At 54.0% G+C, this 21188-nt stretch overlaps 6 protein-coding genes across 6 annotated transcripts; 3 read left to right on the plus strand and 3 right to left on the minus strand.

Moving 5' to 3' along the window:
* Positions 1-388: 388 nt before the first annotated feature.
* N0V89_004338 (uncharacterized protein) lies at positions 389-3583 on the minus strand (the record flags this gene model as incomplete). The annotated part of the gene is made up of 4 exons (XM_056213125.1): positions 389-472; positions 531-2294; positions 2700-3023; positions 3083-3583. 4 exons carry the CDS (start codon positions 3581-3583, stop codon positions 389-391), a joined length of 2673 nt encoding a protein of 890 aa, XP_056073433.1.
* Positions 3584-11870: 8287 nt separating this feature from the next.
* ARG8 (acetylornithine aminotransferase) lies at positions 11871-13429 on the minus strand (the record flags this gene model as incomplete). The annotated part of the gene is made up of 3 exons (XM_056213126.1): positions 11871-12944; positions 12996-13235; positions 13289-13429. 3 exons carry the CDS (start codon positions 13427-13429, stop codon positions 11871-11873), a joined length of 1455 nt encoding a protein of 484 aa, XP_056073434.1.
* A 247-nt stretch (positions 13430-13676) lies between these two features.
* On the minus strand, positions 13677-14410 carry N0V89_004340 (uncharacterized protein; the record flags this gene model as incomplete). Its single annotated transcript, XM_056213127.1, has 2 exons — positions 13677-14285; positions 14333-14410. 2 exons carry the CDS (start codon positions 14408-14410, stop codon positions 13677-13679), a joined length of 687 nt encoding a protein of 228 aa, XP_056073435.1.
* Positions 14411-15184: 774 nt separating this feature from the next.
* N0V89_004341 (uncharacterized protein) lies at positions 15185-15904 on the plus strand (the record flags this gene model as incomplete). Its single annotated transcript, XM_056213128.1, has 1 exon — positions 15185-15904. One exon carries the CDS (start codon positions 15185-15187, stop codon positions 15902-15904), a length of 720 nt encoding a protein of 239 aa, XP_056073436.1.
* A 752-nt stretch (positions 15905-16656) lies between these two features.
* Positions 16657-17151, plus strand: N0V89_004342 (uncharacterized protein; the record flags this gene model as incomplete). Its single annotated transcript, XM_056213129.1, has 1 exon — positions 16657-17151. The coding sequence occupies one exon, from the start codon at positions 16657-16659 to the stop codon at positions 17149-17151; it is 495 nt and encodes a 164-aa protein (XP_056073437.1).
* Positions 17152-18118: 967 nt separating this feature from the next.
* On the plus strand, positions 18119-19513 carry N0V89_004343 (uncharacterized protein; the record flags this gene model as incomplete). The annotated part of the gene is made up of 4 exons (XM_056213130.1): positions 18119-18572; positions 18625-18768; positions 18819-19235; positions 19395-19513. 4 exons carry the CDS (start codon positions 18119-18121, stop codon positions 19511-19513), a joined length of 1134 nt encoding a protein of 377 aa, XP_056073438.1.
* Between the last annotated feature and the right edge of the window lie 1675 nt (positions 19514-21188).

Below are 21188 nucleotides of genomic sequence, written 5' to 3' on the forward strand. Positions count from 1 at the left end.
CTCGCGGAGGGAGTCGCGTTCGCTGTGTATGCCCCGCGCCTCGCTCAGATGCGCATATAGCTCGTGCCCTCGATCTGGTAGTCCTGCACGGGCGGCAGGTGCGGGATGGGCAGGGACAATCTCGCTGCGAGAAACACCACCTTTTAGTGCACGCTCTGCATTTCTGTCATGTCGGCAAATGAGGAAATGATTTCAAGGAAACGAACGAACACTGCGTGGTGTCGTCTGTGTCGAGAGAAACAGAGAAGTAAAGAGGCAGTAGCAAGCGGGAATCAACACCGGTGCATTGCTGGACGGGTGGCGTCGAGGGCTAGCGTACGGTACGAGAATAGAAGTCGTACAAGAAAATAGGGGGTTCTGTCAAGCAAGTAAGGTAGAAACGGAGGCACTAACGCTCTCGCCACCAGCTGGCAAATTTCTTCTTCTCGCCTGCGCCTGCGGCCTCGAGGCTGAGACTGCGGTCGTACAGTTCCTAGACCCCCACACATTAGTTTTTCCCCAAGAACAATGAAGAGCAAAGCAAAACTCACCTCCTCGTCCTTCATGATCTTGATGTCGAGGAGAAGGTTCTTGATCTCGTCGTTCTGCCGCCATGTCGGGTACGGTGTTCCCTGTGCTCGTTGAACTCTCACAATCACGTCCCCCATGAGCTCGAATTTCTTCCAATTGATGCGCTCTTTACCTGTGACGCCACCTGGGGGCGCCTCTCTTGAATTCCGGTTTCCGGCCGCGCCGAGAGATACGCTGGTACCGGGATGAGGCGTGAACACCTCGGGCTGCTTGGTTTTGTCGGTTACGAATGTCGCGTTACCTTCCGACGCCGTTACTAGATCTCGTCGGTGCAGAGGTAGGTATGGCAGGCGTTCTCTCGCGCTGTTGTCCCATGCTAGTCGGTAGCACTTGTAGGATTGCGATTGCCCCATGAGGATCTCGAGCTTCATAAAGTCTAGATTGGCTTGCTGGGGAACGAGTTCCCTGGTGGCTGCGAGGCGGTGCACTGCTGTACTATTGATACCGGCCAGGACGGCCCCGAGAGAATTGTAGTTATTCAGTTTTCGCAGCTCACGGGCTACCTTCATCCACTTCTCGAGCATGAGAGCACGATGCCGGTGCTTGTCTCGCATGAGGATGTAGTGTTGTACGAGGAAATGGACGTGGTTGAAATGATCCGTCATCCGTGTAACATTTTCCAAACTCTTAAATCTCTTCTTCTCTTCCGCGCTCATGCTTACGTGGCGGACCAAATCACGAGGCCGGATCGACGAGAACATGATCCAGTCAATTCTCGTCAATTCTTTGGCTATGGCTTCTTCGGTTTCCTCCATGAACTGGCGCCATTGGAGCTTTGTCAGTGGCTTTATCGGATTTGGAACAAGATGCCTCGCCAACCGTTCATTCATCTCGACCTGGTGAAGTAGTGTCTGCGTTGAACTAGTCGTTCCTGTTGTTCCTTGTGTAGATCGTGAGTGTCCAGTCATGCTGCTCCGCGCAATCGATAACCGTTCTGACGACATGGACATGTGGCCAAGCGCTTTGGTGAAGTCGTCGTCATCCGAGTCCTCGTCCAGGACAGTGTGGAACGTCGGGATCTGCTCATTTTGAGCACGCAGGCGATCGCTGCACGCCCATTCTGTGTCGTCATCTTCCGTGATAGCCTCATAATCGTGGAGTATTTCTGCCGCTGCAACGGCAAATTCGCGATTACCAGCGAGGGCTGTGGCAAATCTCCGCAGCGTGCGTCTCGTTGAAGGATAGGCAAAGTCTCCGGGATAGTGACTTGTCCACTGTTGCATGATGGTGAGGTAATGTAATTGCGCTATGATTCGGAGAACCGGGGGTGTCCGCCTCCTGAGTGCCTCGAATCGTTTCAATATCCCCTCAAGCAGTTGGCCTGGCGTTGAGAATTTTCTATAAAGAGCAAGAAACATGTGGACGAATTTGGTATCCTTCTTGTCCATGGGTTGCGCTAGGAGTCGATCCACAAGCTGATCGAAAGTATATCCGTTCTCGTCCGAAGGCAGCTCACAGGCCAGAGTTTCTCTATCGGACGCTTGGCCATCAGAATCATTGGATTCATATGTCGGTGATTCTTCTTCGAAGTTGAAGAAGGTCTTGTTGGTTTCGCTTGCTTTGTATCGGTGGCCTTTGACTTCAGCAGAGCTTGGTCGTAATCTTGTCGAAAATTCGGAGTTGGCGCGTTCATGTTTACGATCCCAAGGATCTCTGGCAGTGCTGGATCTCACTGCCGAGGAATTTGCTCGTCGGCGAGCCATTGATGCTTGTGATCGAGCTGCCTCGACTGTCAATAAAGAACGTAGATGTGATAAGGCATACGAAGATGTGAGCAGCGACTGGATCAAAAGACACCTGCAAATGGTGTCTACGGGAATTACATGGCATGTGGAATAAGGTTTTCACTCACGTCGCTTAGAAGAAATGACTGCACGCGTAATCACGGACAAGCAGCCTCGGTACGCGTCAGGCGAGGCCTCGGATGTCTGAAAGGTATTCACTTCGCCCAAGAAGGTTTTCGCCTTCTTCTCCACAACTGCAGGTTCGACCTTACGATGGGCGGGGTGATGGTCGCATTTGCACCCAACTAGTACGAATGGAAGTCCCGATCGGGACAACAGGCCTAACACGAGCCTTTAGCATGTTGTGTCCAATGTTCGACAAAGGAGCTGCCTCTGACCTAATACCTCTGGCACGCGTGCCAGGCTCTGTTCGCTGGTGACATCATAGATGGTGATGGCACCGTCAATTCGTGGCGTCACTGAATCTTCGAGGGTATCTGGCCATTTGATGCAGTTTTGGTCTCGAACCTGCACGTCGTTGATGGGCATTTCGAGAAATCGCACAACGTATAGTCCGCCGTCGATGGTCATCTTGCGGGTGCAGACTGCGCCTGGCCCAGCATTGGGCAAATTGAGGGCGTGGCGTATGAAGGTGGACTTGCCCGAACCGCGGGCGCCCAGTACGGCAACGTTGATGTCCTGCATGGACGCGGAGTCGCTGGTGCCGGACTAGACGGTTGCGTCAGTGCTGCAGCTACGCGAATATGGAGACCCCAAGAGCAACTTACACCTGCAGATGGAGCGGGCGATCGCGGGCTGGGAGGGGCATCCATTTGCAGCGGATGGCGGCCTTTGAGGTTCGTGGGGGAGAGGGGCCCCTCGGTGTCGGAGGACGAGTCTACGGAGCTGGAGGATATCTCGAGCTTGGTGGGCTGGACGGCGTCGGGGAAGTGGTATCGCTGGAAGAACTCGTCGCCGGCAATCTCCCAGTCCTCGGCCCCTTCGCCCAAGCTTTGCATGGCATCATCGTCTTCGGTTCCATGGTGGTGATTCTTGGGTATCATGGGCGCCGAGTGGGCGCGGTTCTTGAGGTTGGGGGGTCGCAGGCCTGTGGCTCCAGCTCCAGCAGCAGGGCGGGCGGACTGGGCCGACTCCTTGCGCGGCGACTCCATCTGCTGAGCGCTCGTCGCCTTCTCGGTGCGGGCGGGGGTGCTCCTGTGCTCGGTCGGCAGTGGCCTGGCACTCCGATTCTGGCCAGCAGCACTCGGAGGCTTCGCTGACGGCGACATGGTGGCACGGGGCGGCGAGGCGGCTCAGCAGCAGACGGGTCTGGAGGGCGGCGGTACGTCTTGTGCGACTGGGTGGCTGCTGTGGAGGGCGTGTGACAGCGAGCCACTGGCGTCTAGGAGCGGGAGCGGGGCTCGACTGCCGGGGGACATTGGAAGCACTGCTTCTTCGGGGGAGTGTGGTCGGCGTCCTCTAGAGAGGCATGCAATGGAGGAGGAGGAGCCAGCGCGGCGGGGGAGGTTTGCGGCGGGGACGGGCACCAGGGGATTGTAGCGGTACGGTGCTATGGCGAGCAGGTCCCAGTTCGCCGTTGGACGGTGCAGCTGCAGCACGGACGCAATGCTAAACTGCTCGTACAGCCCTGGAGCGACGCACTAGAAGGTACGAGTACGCGAGAGCACCACGTAGGACCATGTCTTCCGTGTGTGTGGGCAATGCTCGTCTCCAGCCCCAGCAGCCTCGCAGCGCCCGCCCGCCCTGCTCCTTGTCGCGACGTTGCGGAAAAGCCAGTTGGGCGCGCTGCAACAAGATCCAGAAGCGGAAGCTGTCCACTAGCACCGGTAGGCATGCGGCCTCCTGTCTCAACACCTCGTCTGCACGCCTCGCGGCTCACGGCGCTCGCTCCGAGTCTGGCGTCCGAAGAAGACGACAGTCGGAGCAACAGTCGGCGTCTGCGCGCTGCGTCGTTGCGGGCGTCTTCCGCTCGGACAATTGCAAAGGCAGGGCCCTCCCCCGCATCCCGTACCAACCCCGTTCCTTCGTGGCGGCTCTACTTCAAACCACGTACCTGCTGCTCTGTATGGCACGCAACGCTCTACAAGGCAGGTGTCGGAACTGGTGTCGGCACCTGACTCCCAATCAACTCCACACGCACCTGGTGTCTGCCAACTTCACTACCCCACGCCTTCGCTTCTCCTTCCTTCGTGGACCCTTGTGCGGCACAGTCAATGTACACAGTATGCACGCACGGGTGAGCCCTCTTCTCTCCGGCCGTGTCAGGGTCCATCTGAAGCCCAGCCGAGTGTGAACGTTCGGTGCCGATCCGCTCGGAGCATGCCAGTGACATGATGCGTGTGGCTTGCACGTGCGTCGGGTGAAGTCGTGCCTCGTGAAAGCACGACTTCAGCTCCTCACCGCCTCGAGAAGCTGAGCTCTCTTTGACACTAAGAACGGGAATGTCAACAACAGTCGGCAACCCAGCAAGGTATACGTTGCGCAAAACTAAACTTCGTTGAACAGCCACTCGTGGAGCTCTGTGTTATGCATGCAATTTCAAGCTACTTGTCGTCATATCCTCCCACCTGCTCTCCTTCCATCTAGCCGAGGATATATACATGTTACCAGGCTCCGGCACCTACGCCCTTGTTCGTGGTTCAACTTATGCGTAATCGTCTGGCTTTCTAGCCCGAGATGCACGCGGCGTACCGGGGCGCTATGTACACTATCAAGCTTTCCGAAACAGCCCGCAAAGAAATCCCTTCGACTTCTTCTTCTTCTTCTTCTTCTGTCCTTCCCCATTTAGTTCTCTCTCCCTCTTGTCTTCAAGCTCATTAGCCCGCCGTACTCTCTCCTTTATCTTCTCCCGTGCAACTCGTCTCTCCACTTCTTCTTTGGAACATCTTCTGACCGCGTTACGACCGCTTGCCGGGGACAATACTCTCTTGTCAGGGTTCTCGCGGTAGATGACATCACCTTTGTCCGCGACTTTTTGTATGTGTACAGCAGATACCCTTGACTGTGACCCACTTCGCGGGCGAGAATGCCCCCGTGATGCAATGGGGTTCTGTGGCGCTAGCATTTCCTGTGGATACGTCGCTTGAGCCATCAGCTGCGATCCTAAGAAAGCATGAGACATCGAAGGCGGAGGTGTTTTAGTCTCAACATGCGCCGGGCTGAGTGCTGGACAGGGCTCCGGGCTGCTCCTAACGGGATTCTGCCGCAGGGGGTGGTCAAGAGATCTGGTGTACGTGAACGATGATGATCGCTGAGATGGCTTGGTTGTAGTTGAAGAGACGCTGGACTTTGTTGAAGATGATGAGCGTGTTGAGTTAGACGAAGTCTGTAGAGAGCTAGAGGATCGAGGATCTAACAGTTGTCGTTCGGTCAGGGCGGAGCTTAGCATTGAGATCGAGGATGCTGAACGCATCACTGGGGCTACTCCACGGTTGACGGGTTTGCTATGAGTGTTCCATCGTAGGTCAGATGTTGCAGACAGGCTTCTGCGTAGCATAGGCTGCCGGGCAGTGCCGTTTGGAACGCGGGCCGCAACGTCCTGGAACAGGCACCCATCAATAACACTGTCATTGACCTGTCTCCCGTTTCTACCGCGACTGTTCCGACTTATCGCATTGGTACTCGTAGGCCGATTGAGCGAAGGCAGCTGCGAATAGTAGCGAGATTGCTGAGCAATGAGGTCATCAGCTTTTGCTGACGGAAATGGTGTTGCCGTTGGTAACGTCGAAGCACTCCCTATAGCTAGGCCAAGGCGTTCTCTTGTACGTCGAGCGTTCGCTTCGATAAGCTCTCGCTCGCGTTTGGCAAGCTCTCTTTCTCGTCGCGCGTTCCACCCTCCTGCGTGTTGCTCTGTCCCACGTGATACGCTATTGGGCTTCTTTCTTCCAGACTTGTTCCAGCCGGATGCTGGTAACTGCGAGTCCTCCTGAGGCATCGGCTGTTTCGATAGTTCACCTTCAGCAACTGGTGACAAAGAACGCCCTCGCGTTTCGAAGGATGAAGGCATCGAACGCCGCCTAGTATTATGCCGTGCGTTACCTTGTGAGTTATTGGGAGGTGTGCCTGAGCGATACAGTGTGGAAATAGCCGATGAACTTATTGGGGTACCTGTGTAGTCACGTTGACTTGTCGGGCTCTGAATTGGCAGACTTCGCCTACGACTGTTCCCCGAATGCCTCGATGCTACGTTTAGTGGATCGCCATGGATTGTAGCGTCATTACTCGCCCATAACAAGGAGCCTGTGGAAGCTTGAGTGGTCGCGTGTTGAGGTGTGAACTCGCTGATGGTTTGAAGTGTTTTCCGTGGCTGATTTAATGTGTGCTTGTCTTTTCGTCCTTTCTGGTCAGCACTTGGTCGACATTTAGGAGGCGGCTTCTGCAAAGGCATCTTTGAGTGAATGTCGGATCGTAGAGCTTGCGTCAACAAGCTGTCCACAAGTGCTGAAGACAAGGGGGTTGCTATGGAGCAAGGGTACCTCGGATGAGGTGGACCCTGAACAAGGGTAGGGGGGAAATGGAAATCAAGACGAGGTTCTGCAGTGGCGGTAATGTGGTGCCGTTTCCTTGGGATGGCGAGAAGGACGAAGGCAGGGATGGAATTCCTACATACCGCTTGGTGGGTCGTTCTTGAATTCGAATTGCGGGATATCCGCGGACGATACCGCCGAAGGGGTGAGCGCGTGGTCTTTCGGAAGCATGGCTACGTGTTTTTGGTATTGGTGTCACAGTCCTTGCATGCGATAGTCTCTGCAGATCCAATTGAGGACCCCGAAACCTGGCACAACTGACTGCGTATCACACAGCCGCCATGAAGGCGCACACGAGGTTCGAAGTAAGGAGCTGAAGTTGAAGCAGTTCAAGGGTGCGCGCTCGAGCCTAAGGTGCTATTCCAGTGGAACGAAGAGAGAGCGTCAGTTTCGAAGTCGAGGGACCGAGGTGGCTGCATGTAGTTCTCTCCAGCCACGAAAGCTTGACTCTCCACTTTCACACGGGTGCAGCTGGCCAGTGTTAAGAATGTCGACCCTGGCAACGTTGTTGAGTGGCTAATTGCTTTGGTAAGGGTGCAAGAATCTTGTCCGTTGGCAAGCGTCCTGCAAGGCATGAGGTCTTTGACACGCGTTCACGCACGCTCTATTAGCAGCGCCCAATCGGGATGGCTCCCCTGCTGCGTTGGTGTGTTAGCTTGGGTCCGTCTCTTCTGAGACACGACCAAAGGCATTAGCCCAAGATATGTCCCGTTCGAGTGTCGTCGCAATGGCCGTGCAAGGGATGTTTTGCGTCTTGAGCGTCGACTCAACGACGACGAGACCCAGGGCGAGAGCCATCGTGGACAGACGGGCTGGTGAGGCTGGGAGGCGAGGGGGGTAGTCCATCAAGCCCATCAACAGTGGCGCTGGGTCCCGCTCCGGGTGCATGGACAACCCGCAGCGCGCGGGCAGTCGCAGGAGTCCGAACGCATCGCAGATCCTATGTCGACGCGCCTGGGAAAGGTGCCGCCGAAGCGATGCAGTGGAACAGTGGAATGAGGCACCACGGAGCGTGTGCCGGCGCTCCAGAAGTCGGTGAGGGGAATCAAGCGTAGCAGCTGCCTTCTTGCTCCACGTGAGATGCACTCCCGGCTCGCTTATCGTGGAGACGATGGCGCTAGCACAGGGTCTCCAGTGCCCGACCCCATCTTCGTTTCGGAGAGCAATGGCTTCCTAAGCAGCGGGGTGAGGGGTGTCATCATGTCAACTTGGACTCGTCGTCGTACCATCCTTCCAAACATGCTGATACTCGCTCGCAACCACGAGCATGCCATCCCAGTTCTTGTTCTCTGCCGCTACTGCCAGTTCTTGAGTGATCCATGCACGGCTCCAGTAACTTTCTAACTGCTTGCGAGAATCGAACATGTTGATGAGCTGGCTTGTCCTGACCATGACCTCCATTCAATGGAAGCATTCCTTCTACTCCATTAGAAGATACAATCTTCAAGATTTTATCTTGCAGCACGTCAAGTGAATTGACGCCTGAATCACAGGGCCCAATCCATGCTAACACCTGCCTTGCGTGGGAATATATCTCCCCCCATTCGCGAATCTTGATGATTCCGTTCGATAGTACTGTTCTGGTTGATGCACAAAGCGTCGATCCATAATGGCTGGCCTGCGTATTTCTGACAGGCTATTTGCAGGAAGTCACGGAGGTTCTGAAGTATGTTCATGGGCTTCCAGTTGATAATGACGATTTTATAGTCCGAGCAATCCGATATACAGTCCGTCGGTGTCGTACTTGCTGTATTGCTGAAGTACGCGTACGTCATGGTCTGCGGACAGGGAGGACCGGGTAACGCTTTTGTAAGGGTGTCCACCTTGTTCGAGGAATCCGATCCAGTTCCCCAGACGTATGACAGGCACGTGTGAGCTCCATCCATTTGTTTCATGGACGCGTTAAATAGTGTGCACTGCACGTAGCCTTCAGCGGACCTCTCCGGAAGCACGGTGAGCAGACGGATAGAATTATACTGTTGGAATTCGAGCGGCGCGTCTTGATAGATCTTCAGAAGGTTTTGTGCAGTCTCGCATTGTCAGTCCCTCCGGACTTGATGTAGCACGTGCCGAAGCTCAGTGAAGGAATGATTGTTAATTGTCGAATTGAACATGTGCAATGGTGGGAGCCACAACTACCCCGCTTTGTGCAACGCTGCTGCCTGACAACATAGCGACGAGGGCAGATGTGAACGACCCTTACCGGATAACCACAAGTTTCCTCTGCGTGGGCCTACCATGGACCGCCTCCCCGTGAAAAAAGACACTCTGGCCCTGGCCGGCTTTCTTCGTCTCCACAACAGGCTTCATAGAACTTTGCCCCAAACTCACTGTCTCAGGGGACGAGATCTATATTCTACTAGGAGCAGCGTCGCCATTAGTGTTTAGGGTCCTTGAGAGTAAGACCGTGAGGTTTGTGTGGGGCGCACATGTGTGATGCTGGATTTGGAAGTTGATTGCAATGGAGGTTGATGCGTTGGGAAAATGGGGCTGCAGGTCTCTTGCCCTGTAGCGTTTACGGGTGATGCTGGAGTCTGATACTGATAGGAAATCCTCGGTGTTGAGGTTATTGACGTACTGCCAGAAAGTCGGCATCTCTTTTGCTCTTTCTAGGGGCCGAAGACCTTCCGGGATCTTGGGAGACACCGTTTTCCGAAACGCTTCTGGATACGATAGCTCCGTCGTCGGATGCGGTACCTCAAATTGGCGAATCATCTCCGCACGGCGCTCGCGATTCGAAAGATCGGGTTCGACGTCTTGGACAGATACAAAAGCCTTCTATGGCAAGAGGTGAGATATACGGGAAGGGTTCTAGATCCCGTTGGTAATTTATCTCGTCCATGAACACATTAGGTACTGTATCCCCTGAAGCTGAGAAATCGGCGACGTCTACAAGCGGGGTTGCCATCGTAGAGGTACACCACTCTGGACACAAGAGTGAGGTTTGTGCTGTGGGTCCGAATCCTGAACATGGTTCAGGAATGAATTATCAATTTTCTCAGTACCAGAAACCCAGTATGAGACAAGGGAAGTGTAAAGATTGATGACCTCCCGGTTGTAGCCTGGAAATGCGATCCAGCGGTTGTCATCATGCGAGATTCCAAGGAGGGCGAGAACTTGAACTCGTGGATCTTTGCTGGCTGTTGGGCGAAGAAGGGGGTATAGGCGCTTTATCTATTTCTGTTCAAGGAGTATCCCTGAGCGCAGCCATGCTGAATCGTCGGGATTGCTCGCTGTTTGATCACCGCTGTTCATGCGCTTCAATCTTGCCCAATCCCGTCGTAAATCTCTTTTTTTTTATAATAGTCTCAACGACGAAGACTATTGTGACCCTATTGTGCTCCTTCCCAATCAACATTCGTCTGGCTTGCATGGATCTGCATGCCTCGTAGAGGATATCCTATTACACTTCATGAGAGCCACAATTGATCGTTGCGCTTCTTGTAAAACAAGGCCTTGTTAGAAGAGCCGCGAAGGCTCTGCTACCGAGCATGGTTCTGAGCGTGCGATTTCGAGAAAGTGAATCTTCATCAGTGACAACAGTTGGTGGAACACGGACAAGAAGGGATTTCAGGTATTCAGTCTTTTGTTCGCGAATTCAGTCTTTTGTTCGCGAATTCAGTCTTTTGTTCGCGAATTCAGTCTTTTGTTCGTGACCAACCAGGTTTCTTCCTCTGGGAAATTCTCTGTTGCAACCAAATATTCTGTTGCGACCAGATAGTCTGTCAGTGGCATGAGTTCTAGTTCTGGTAGATTCGTTGTGAGTCTCATCCATTGCATCATTCCAGACGTTGCCGCCGCTTCGAAATCCCTTTCTCCAAGCCATGTGAGCACATTATCGGCGGCGGAATGTATTTCTGCCATTATTCGGACCTGTCTCAATTTTTATTGTAGCTTCTCAGGATCCCTGCCTTGATCGATGCAGATTTGGTCGATCCAGAGTGTGCGTACGCCTTCGAGATCGCGCAGACGTAACAGCAAGCGATAGAGACTATCAGTAACCGTCATTTTATGCGTGACTTAATGCGGACAGGCGAGTCCCAGGCCTTCGTTAACCATGAATGAAACAGTCCAGTTGCAAGTGATGAAAGGAGGGTTATCTTCATGGCCCCAGACTTAGGATACTGCTTCGAAAGGCATTAGAGCTCCTTCAAACGGGCTGAGAAGCAACGAGCAGATTAGGGGATCGTCGTCAAATCCGGGTTGAAGTTGAAGAGGCTCTCCATATTCGACCTTGTCTGTTGATACGTCGTTAAGTTGCTTCGCCTTCAAGGTAGCCGGAGTGATTAAGTCCGAAAAATCGTTGATGTTATGGTTGTTGAAAGGTAAACCTCCTGGTTCGGGGTCAGACGATGGAATGTCTCATTGCTTTTCCATTTTAATTCCTGGCTTTCTTGTAATGACTTGGGGTGATCACTCGCTTGAAGCGTCTGTTATGGCCGAGAACATTCAGCGACAATATGACTCTTTCAAAGTTGAATCGGACCTTCAGAATACACATCAGTACTCATATGTCCGCCTTGCATCAAAGAGGGAAGAGATGAATTCCACCTCGTCTTTTCAGCCGCAGCTGAGGTTAGTTTTGAGCTGGCAACATACGAAGGCTGGTCCAGCCTTTCATCGCTAGGCTGAAACCAGATTCCTCCACATGATCAGGTCAACGAAGAGAAAATTCCGAGCATGGCTCACAAGCGAGCTGGCCATCCAAACAGGCAGATCAGATGTATGAGCAGGCGCTGCAAAGGGTGGAGGTGGCGCTAGGTTCTAGGTAGACGTCCACCAGACACACCCTCGGTTTGCATAGTATGGAGAATGACTTGAAGACGCAAATAGACAGTGTGGAAGCAGGGAGAGATATTCGAAGAAACAGAAGCGCGCGAGGCGAGTAGAATTCTAATTTCTTGACTAGAATATATTCTGCTGTCCGTGTCATGATAGTTTTGTTCATACACTCAGAAATCCACAAACAACATGCCATACCAATAACGCCGTCCTGGAATATGCAGAGCAAGCCACTCACATTCGAGGATCATCGCATTTCCTGTTGGCCAGGTGTACCCGGTACTTGTTCGCCTTTGCTCCAGACGCTCTCCATGGCTTCGGCCACAATCGCCATACCCGTACCGATCTCCGCTTCGGTGATGATGAGAGGTGGGACGAACCTCAATGTGTTCGTTCCACAGGTGATGATCAGGAGTCCTCGTTCCCTCGCCGCAGTTACAATCGGCGTAGGGTCATCGTCAAGCTGCAGCCCGAGTATCAAGCCTTGTCCCCTGATCTCTTTGACGCGGTTAGGGAAACGCTCTTGCAATGAGGCGAAATGCTTCTTGAAAGCTGCTGACTTGGCGGGTATAGATTCCAAGATCTCAGGAGATGACAGGCGAGACAGGATGTAGGAAGCTACACGGCAGCCCAGAGGGTTACCGCCGAAGGTCGTGCCATGATCGCCCGTCTTGATGTGATCGCACACAAAGTCGTTTACAATTGTTGCTCCGATGGGGAACCCGTTGCCCAAAGCTTTGGCCGTGGTGACAATGTCGGGGTGGCACTCCTTTGGATACCCGGCGTGAGCCCAGAATGTGCCGGTCCTTCCTAGACCGCACTGGATCTCATCATAGATGAGGACGGCGCCGACCTCAGTGCAGCGCTTACGCAACGCAAGCAGGAATTCGGGCGTCGCGACGTTGACGCCGCCCTCGCCCTGAATGGGCTCGATGATAACTCCACAAGTGCCCTCAGTGACCAAATCATTAACAGCCTCCACATCGTTGAATGTTCCGTATCTGAAGCCGGGGACCATAGGAGAGAAAGGCTTCTGGTACTTTGGATTTGGCGTTGCGCTCAAGGAGCCCATAGTTCGACCGTGAAACGAGCCGTTGAAAGACACAATGTCGTATTTGTCTTCGCCCGGGGCTACCTCCTTCCCGACTTTGCGTGCAAACTTTATGGCAGCCTCATTGGCCTCGGATCCGCTGTTGCAGATGAAGGTGCGTGTGGCGGACGCGAAACCGCCTGTAGCGTGGGTGAGCTGGATGAGCTGCTTCGACAGGAGACCGGTGAGGGGGTTGTGGTATAGGTTGGACGTGTGCATGAGAAGTTGTGCCTAAGAATATATCGTTAGCATCCTGTCTCATCTTGCGCTTATATGTCGTACCTGCTCAGCAAGTGCTTGAGCCACGCCCTCGTCACAGTGCCCCAATGCGTTCACAGCGATACCAGAGGTGAAGTCTAGGTATTTTCGGTTCTCAACGTCATACAAGTAGCATCCTTCGCCCTTCTCGAACATGGGAGGAGGGCGCACGTAGGTCGGGACCATGTACGGAAGCTGTTGATTGACGAGACCGGCCGTCTTGGAGGTCGATGGAGGGTCTGGCGTAGGAAGAGAGGCTTCTCGCTGCCAATCAGTGAGCATTGAAGGCCAGCAATATTCAGAGTGAGCAACCGTACCCCTATAGAGTCCTTCACATCCTGTGGCAGGCTTGAGCCCTTCACCGCAGCGGCTGTAGAAGCATATCGCGCAGAGCAGCAATTGGCATGCGACGGGCGCAATGCTGTCGCAAAACGCTTGGAAGAGAATCGCAAAGCCATCGCACGCTCGTACAATACAACACAGCAGGGAAAACAAGTGCAAATTTGTGCTTAGGGTATCATGTATTCGCAAGGTTCTACATTTGCTGTGACTCCGACTCCACGCCGAAAATCATCCTTATCGATGGCGCTTGCCGAGTTCGGAGATGCGTCCCGCCCTACGCTGAAAAGCCCACGCGTGCAATGAAGCAAGGCAAAAGGCATACGCTGGTACTCCACGTGAGTCATAATCATGGCACGGGAGATCTCAATGCTTCTTCGCCTCCCTGTCCTTCAATTTCTCATCGATGACTGTGTCCAATCTCATCCAGCACGTCTTGCCTTCGACGAAGCAGCTTCCCATCCAAGCCCACCAGATGCCATCGTAGGGCGTTAGTCCGTGCCTGTTCAATTTCCTGGCCATGAACACTGTCTCGGTTGCATGAATGCCAATCATGATCCAGAATAAGTAAGGCTGGATGGTCAAGCAAAATTCGCCAAAACCGGCGACGCGAGACAGCAGGTGGTCGTGTACAAGTGATCCAGGTTTGAAGTTGGCCTTGCGAGAGAAGACGATGTAGGTGAGCAGGCATTGTGTGAAATTGAGCAGGTGGATGAAATGGAGACCCGGTGCGTACGGCGGGATGTACTTGTTGATGGGGATGTCGCTGCGACCCAAGGCTTGAAGGGCATCCTTGTCCATTTGCACAAGGCGCTCGCGTGCTTCTCGGAGCGTCTTCATGGGCGGATCCAACGGAAGGATGAGTTGCTGGCCGCCGCAGTCAAACTTCAAGTCGTTCAGCGAGACATCCGTCAAGCGCGCATTGCGGACCTGGTAGAGTGACTTTTGCTTGAAGGCTTCGAGATATCGACGAATCTGCATGGTTCAGCGCTCATTCTATTCTGGCGAGGTGAGCAGCGCACCGAGTCGGCGTGGTCAGCGTTCATGTGCTTGACGATTCGCTCTTTGGTTGCAGCATCTTGAGCCTCCGGCGTTGCCATGCTGTCGTCGGTGGTTGAGGGTGCCGGGAAGGTAGCTTGCAGCGCTCACGAGGATGCGATTTGTTCGGAGCGGGCAGACACATCGCTCCGAACAGAACGCTGCGTGTGCATCGTGCCCTCCGTTCGAAGGTTCACGGCTTCTTCACCAACAGACTTGAACGGCACACGGATAATACCGACGTCAAATGTCGTGCACATTTGCAGCTTCACATGTGTGCGCCACCACGGAGCCTGGAATGCTGAGGTAACGATCTACAGGTCTCGACATGCCAGCCACCCCGTCCATCGCGATCCGGTTAGTGATGGAATGCGTCGATGAGCGGCGCGGATAAGTCGACCGTGCTTCCACCGCGCCTAGACGTCGACATGATGCCAGGCTAAGCGCTGTCGGTGTGTGTAGCGAGGCACCGGAAGACGTTGGCCGCGAAACTTGAAAGCGGCAAGTGGACCTGGAGGCATGCATGGGATGATTCCCGGGCCCCGCTACCCCGTTCCGACACAACGCTGCGTGCAGGGATGAAGGCAAGTTTCGGCGACGCCTCGCAGGATTGGCGGGGGGGATTGAGCGTGCCACTTGTTGCGTCAGAGTGCATAGAAGAGTGGCTCGTGTGGCATGGGTGTCATGTCCCCTTCTCGTTCAAACCGGTTCCTTGTTCTCTGCGGCTTTCCTCTTAACAGTTTGCGCCGCTCGTGCATCCCTCCCAAGTTATTTCCATCGCACTACTACACACATACCCCATATACCCGACCGCCAACTGAATTGCACACAACACCATGGCGGACACAGTCGAAGAGACCAAGAACTCGGTCGCGGGAGACGGACAGGCCAATGCCAACGCATCACTAGGAGGATCTGGCCAGGCTGAAAGCACGAGTAAGAAAACCGAGAAAAAGGCGCCGAAGAAGTTGGGCAACAAGAAGCCTCAGCAGCAACAGCCCACTCCTGAAGCCACGCCCGCCCCCGATAGTGATGCTGAAGGAGAGGCTGAGCAAGAGGACGCAGGACGAAAAGAATCGACCAACAACGCCGATGCCGAAGACTCGGAGCCTGAACCCCAGCCACAGAAGTCTCAGTCAAGACGTCGCCAGTCTCGTGGCCGTGGACGACGAGGCGGTGATTCCGACTCGGAGTCTGTCGCCCGCTCCGACGTCTCTGCTTCCGGTGGCCGTCGCAACCGCCAGCGCCAGAAGAAGCAGCAGCAGCAGCAGGGCGGCAAAGGCGGCCCCCTCGGCGACATCAGCGAGAACGTCCCTGGCGGCGAACTCGTTGGCGGCGCAACCGACATGGTGCAGAACACGGCCGGCAACGCTGTCAACCAGGTCGGCAACACGGCCGGCCAGGCTCTCGGAGGCTTGACTGGCGGCGGCGGCGGTGGTGAGGAGGAGGGCGACAGCAAGGGCGAGCAGCTCCGGTTGCGATTGGAGCTTAATCTGGACATCGAGATCCAGCTGAAGGCGAAGATTCACGGCGACCTCACGCTTGGGCTGCTGTAAGTTTCCTACTGACTCTTTCACCTGGACGAGAGCTGACTCTGAACAGCAACTAAATGTTTGCGGCGAAGACACGTCTTCGTCTTTCGTATGTTGCACGATTGGACGATGTTCCACGATTGGATGGTGACTGAGCTATTGCTGGTTCGTCGCTGCGGCGTTGGGGACACGGCGCTCACAATGTAATTATCCATGTTTGCATTTGCATAGAAAAGCTATGTAGCCATAATCTCAGCCTGTTATGGATCCTCGATGCCTCTGAAAGTGCTATGCCGTGACGCCCTGTGAAGCTGGGGACCAGGCAAGCTGCGCTGCAGGAAGCTCTGACCGCGGCCCCGCACTTGGATGCGCGCGTCCCCTTTCGGACGATTCCAGCCACCAGCCTCCCGCTTTGTGCCAACTTTCTGCACCCGCGGTACAGCCACGCCGGCACCCCCGGAAGCAGGCGCACATGCGATCTGATGCGTGGGCTCGTCGCCTCCGATGACGTAGGCAATCGCGATCAGGATGGGAGGGGTCCGCAGGGATGCCGTGCGTGCCATCCAACGCCGCACTGGTCTGTGCACGCAACCCCCAGTCGCTCGTTGCGTCAATCTTGTTTTCGGGGTGCGGGCTGGGCCTGGACAGTACCTCGACTTGCTCCTCGTCTCCTCTGAACTCGCTGCGTGTCCTCTGAACCCTCTGCCTATCCTCTGAACTCTCTGTGTGCCGACTCTTCATCCCCAGCCCCAACAGAACGCGACACACTACACACCATGGCCGACGACCAGAACTACGACGACCAGCCGCACGAGCGGACCACGATGCAGCAGCAAAAGGCCGTCAATGCAAAGAAGCAGGCGAAAAGAGAGACCGGCGAGCAGACCGCACGCTCAAGATCCTCCTCGCGCCGTGCCCGACGACAGCGCATCAACAAGGGCATCGAGGATGGCAAGTACATGAAGACGACGTCGTTGGAAGCTCTCGAGGAGGCCGACGCCAACGGCGAGCTCAACCAGATGCAAATGTTCGACCGCATTGGCCCGGACAGCACATCCATGGACGGCCCCGTCACCAAAGCACGAGCGATGCGAGGCGAGATCCCCATGCGCGGCTCCGATCCCAATCAGCCCTACCGGATGCCCGAAGAGAAGCAGAAGAGCTCCCTGGATGATACGGATGGCCTGAAGCTCAAGCTAGATGCCAACCTGGAGATAGAGATCGAGCTCAAGGCGTCTATCCGGGGCGACCTGACGCTGTCGTTATTGTAAGCTGCGACCGTTCCCTAACCCTTTCATCACGCCCATCCACAACTTCACCCTGTTCGACCTGTTCGTCATAACCCAATACGGTCTGACACTCATCTCCTTTATTAACAGAGAGTAGTGCATGATTGTTGTTCTACATACCTCACGCCATATGAAAATGAAAAACGAAAGGGGACGACATTCTCGGCGTCAACCTCAGCTAAGATGCACGGCGCACATTTTCCTTTCTTATCTAGGCGCTGTATCTATGACAATGGGGTCTCATTCAAGCGTTTTGGAGTTTGTGCTAAGACTTTGACGCATCTTGATAATTCAGTCACTCAATCAATGAAAAAGAAGATATTGATAATGCTGCGGTCGAGTGTCCCATGTCTGGTCGAGGCCGAAATGCTCGGCTGTGTGGGTCTCAACAACTCCTGCGTCTCCTTCTCTGTCCATATCCGCATCTCAAACTATTGATTGCTAACACCTGGTCAGCGCTGCAGACGATGCCTTCGCAAACATCGGTAAAGGCCTGGGAAAGGTGAGCAAGGCAGTCGGTAACGTCGGCGCGAAAGTAGGCGGAGTGGCGGGCAAGTTGGGATCTACTGCTGGTGGATTGACGAGTATAGCTGGGCATCAGGTGGGAAAGGTGACGGAGACGGGGTCGAACCTCACGAATACGGTCACGAAAACGGCTCGGAATATCGCAAAAGGATAATGTGCGGTAACAGGAGATGAGCTATTGGTGGCCAGCGGTGGATTTCTGCTTTGTATGCGGTGGTTGCTGGGCGGGTATGTGTGGATTTTTGCGAGCGCTGCGTGGTAGCGAAGGCTCAATGTACGTAGGGAGGAGCGCACTCCTTTTCCCATATCCAATGTTCCTTTCCTTCTCTTCTTCACACATGCTCTACTCAGAATACTCGATTGCGCAAAGTCTATCATCGCTTCAGAACCATCCATTGCTACGTTTTCCGCATCAATCCCAGTCATGTCTCCGTCTCATCGTGCAAGGATCGAGTCTACCCAGGCTTCCCAAACGCGTTTCGGGAGCTTCAAGAGTTCTATGCGTAAGGGGTTGAAGAGCCTCAGAGAGACGTTCAAGGAGGAGAAGAAGGACGGCTTCGCTCCGAAGCCTACCGCACTTGCTCTGCAGACTCCGCCCATGGCTCCCCATCCACAGCCAACCATCAAGTCTACCCAGACTCCTCCAAATCGGTTCTCTACGCCCGCCGCTCCTAGGGAGAAAAATGATCGCGAAAAGCGCAATGTTGAATCGGATCTAGAACCAGCTACCATCAAGTCTCGACTGCGCATTCGGAACACCAACCGCGAGAGAGCCACCATCGTACCGGGTGACGAAGATGACGCTGCGACTGAGCCTATCACCAGGTTCAAGATACAGCATAGGTTTCGAACAGAGTCTCTGCCATCGTCTCCGCCGAGTAAGCCGCCCTCTTCTCAATCTGGGGGGGGGAGATGTGGAGTCTGCCTTAGAGGCTGAGTCCGCCCTCGCTGCGATGTATGAGAAAGAGCAAGGGGATTATTGTTCTGGGGAGAGAACGGCTGCGAAGTCTGAAGCAGGGGCGCAGGCGGAGATCGAGATAGAGGAAACGTTGACTTTGAGAGATTCGAAAGAAGGTGATTTGCCCTAGGCTACACTATACGAATTCTAAGCTAACGGCATGTAGGACATGTATCAGCTCCGCGGGACACGACGTCGGATGCTTCTGCGGTCGTCACCGGATTCGATAAACGCATGCGAACGCTCACAGCGCGCATGGTAGACATGAAAGCAAAGTTGAACAAAGAGGTAGAAGAAAGAGAGGAGCATGACTTCGATTTGGATGAATGGGGAAGTCACGCTCTGAGGCAAATTGCCTTTCTCAAGAATGAAGTCGCAAATGTTTGCGACAGTAAATACGTCCTCAGTGAAGAGGAAGTCGCCAAAATTGAAGAGGAGAAAAGAGCTAGCGAGATGGTTTCTACTGCTTGTATATCTTCTGTTCTTGAAGATGAACGAGATAAGCTCCTGGAGCAAGTCGATACTCTGTTGAAAGATGAGACTAAGAATGAGGCACCGGCAAATGCACCAAAGGCACCCAGAGGTAAGTGCATCCCAATACACTATATCTTGAAATGATACACAAGACTGAATAATACGAGTTATGCTTGAGAGGCAAGCCCAACGTGCTGCCAATGTTCAAAAGCGGCAGAGCCAGTCTTGGGAAAGAAGAAATGGTCCTCCTTCTCACATCAACAGACAGCTCAATACTGCCACTACTTGGTCGAGGAACAGTCCTCCCTACCGGAGACTGTACAGCTCACAAAGCATGCCCCGTGGTGGCTGGTCGAATGCTGCACCAAAATCACCACAGACGTATAACTCACAAAGCATACCTCGAGGTGGTTTTCCCTCCTATCCTCCTCGGTCGCTGCCCAGGCATCACGAGTCGCGGACTATGCCTCGCGGAGGGTTTGCCCGCGATGACTCGCGACGACCTCTGCCGATGACGTTGGATTTCGCGCCTAGGTCTAGAGCAAGTTCGACGACTGGATCCAATACAGGGAGACACTAGCCTCAACAATATCACCCTCAGGCCGCTCATACCCAAACAGACCTGAGGATCTGAGGATGCGCCATAGGAAAATCGTACATGATACTTCCTTACATGTGAGCTGCATGGGAGGGCCTGTATCATACAGCTCATATCCTCCACCGGTTGTACGCTCTTTAAACACGTCTGCCTTGGACTCAAACCACGCTCCATCCCGAATGCGGACACATCCGAAATATCCCTTCTGGTGCACATCAGCCGAAACTCCTTGGCCCCAAAACGCCACACTAAACGCCTTGGAGCCCCCAGAATTTCTCACGCTAATTCTTTCATCCCCACCCTATCCCAGGTTTCCACCCTCCTAACGCCACAAATACATCCACTGCCAACACCTCACTACGCTCATAGCTGGCTGGCGCCCATACTTCACACCACACATAACCATACCGACAACAGCCATGAGACCGAAGAACATCAGGACGGCACACATGAGTAGCATCAGCCGTTGGCAGCAGGTGGCGCGCCGGTAGTGGATGCAAACGTTGAGGTGGGTGGGTGGGTAGACGCGGTGAGACTCCGGGTCCAGGAAGTTTCGGCGGTCGGAGGGGTGATGGTAGGCATGATGCATGTTGGATAGTTGGCGGCCTACAGTAATGTTTGCGTGTTGGTACGGTCTTCTGTATCGTAACGAATTTGTTTCTGTGAAAGGCTTCCAATGTGTGGCGTTTGTTGTTTCCCTGCTTCAGAGACGTATGTGGGATGCCTAGCTTGGTGTGTGTAGGCAGACTTGCTTTTGCTTGAGCACCAACGTCGAAGAAGGATTTGGAAAACGAGAAGATTGAAGTCACAAGAATGTATGTATCAGTCTACACTACGATCTGTCTTACTGAAGCGGGCGTCCTGCTTGTTAAACACGACGTAGCAGGGGCTGTGCTGCACAACAGCTAGTAAGCTGAACCGGCGTACAGGCTTCAACGCTGATCCTCTTGTGTTACGCAATTGGGAGCCTCGTTGACGCGGTGGCCCCCATGGCAATCTTACCCAGCCCTTCGCCTAAAGTAGCTTAGTGGATGCGCGTTAAGCTTTTGCTGGGAACGCACGGCGTGTCTTATATTTCTCTCCCAGTTTTGGTAATGCAGGCGATGAAATTTGCAGGCAAAGATAGCTGACATGGGATTGTTCTCTTGATGCTTCCTCGTTAGGTGCAATTCGATTGTGGATATGCGTCGATCTCACGACGGCTGCGGCGACACGAACGTGGAACCTACAAAATTAGGTTAGTGAAGGTGGGGACTGCACAGCCCTGTCTCACCAAAGGAACGAGACAGCGGCCTTATGGTAATGGGAGACATCTCTCCTGCCAAAATCTCTATCGATGCGGGTGGATTCACTCAAAGTGAGGTATGTTACGGGTGTATGAGGCGAATGCTAAGACGGTGAACGAAAAAGAGTTGAAGAGGGGTACATTGTAGTCCTGTAGCATACTTTCGAGACGGATAGAGC

Source organism: Didymosphaeria variabile (genome assembly GCF_027946475.1).
Source record: "Didymosphaeria variabile strain IMI 356815 chromosome Unknown scaffold_3, whole genome shotgun sequence".
Classification (NCBI taxonomy): domain Eukaryota; kingdom Fungi; phylum Ascomycota; class Dothideomycetes; order Pleosporales; family Didymosphaeriaceae; genus Didymosphaeria; species Didymosphaeria variabile.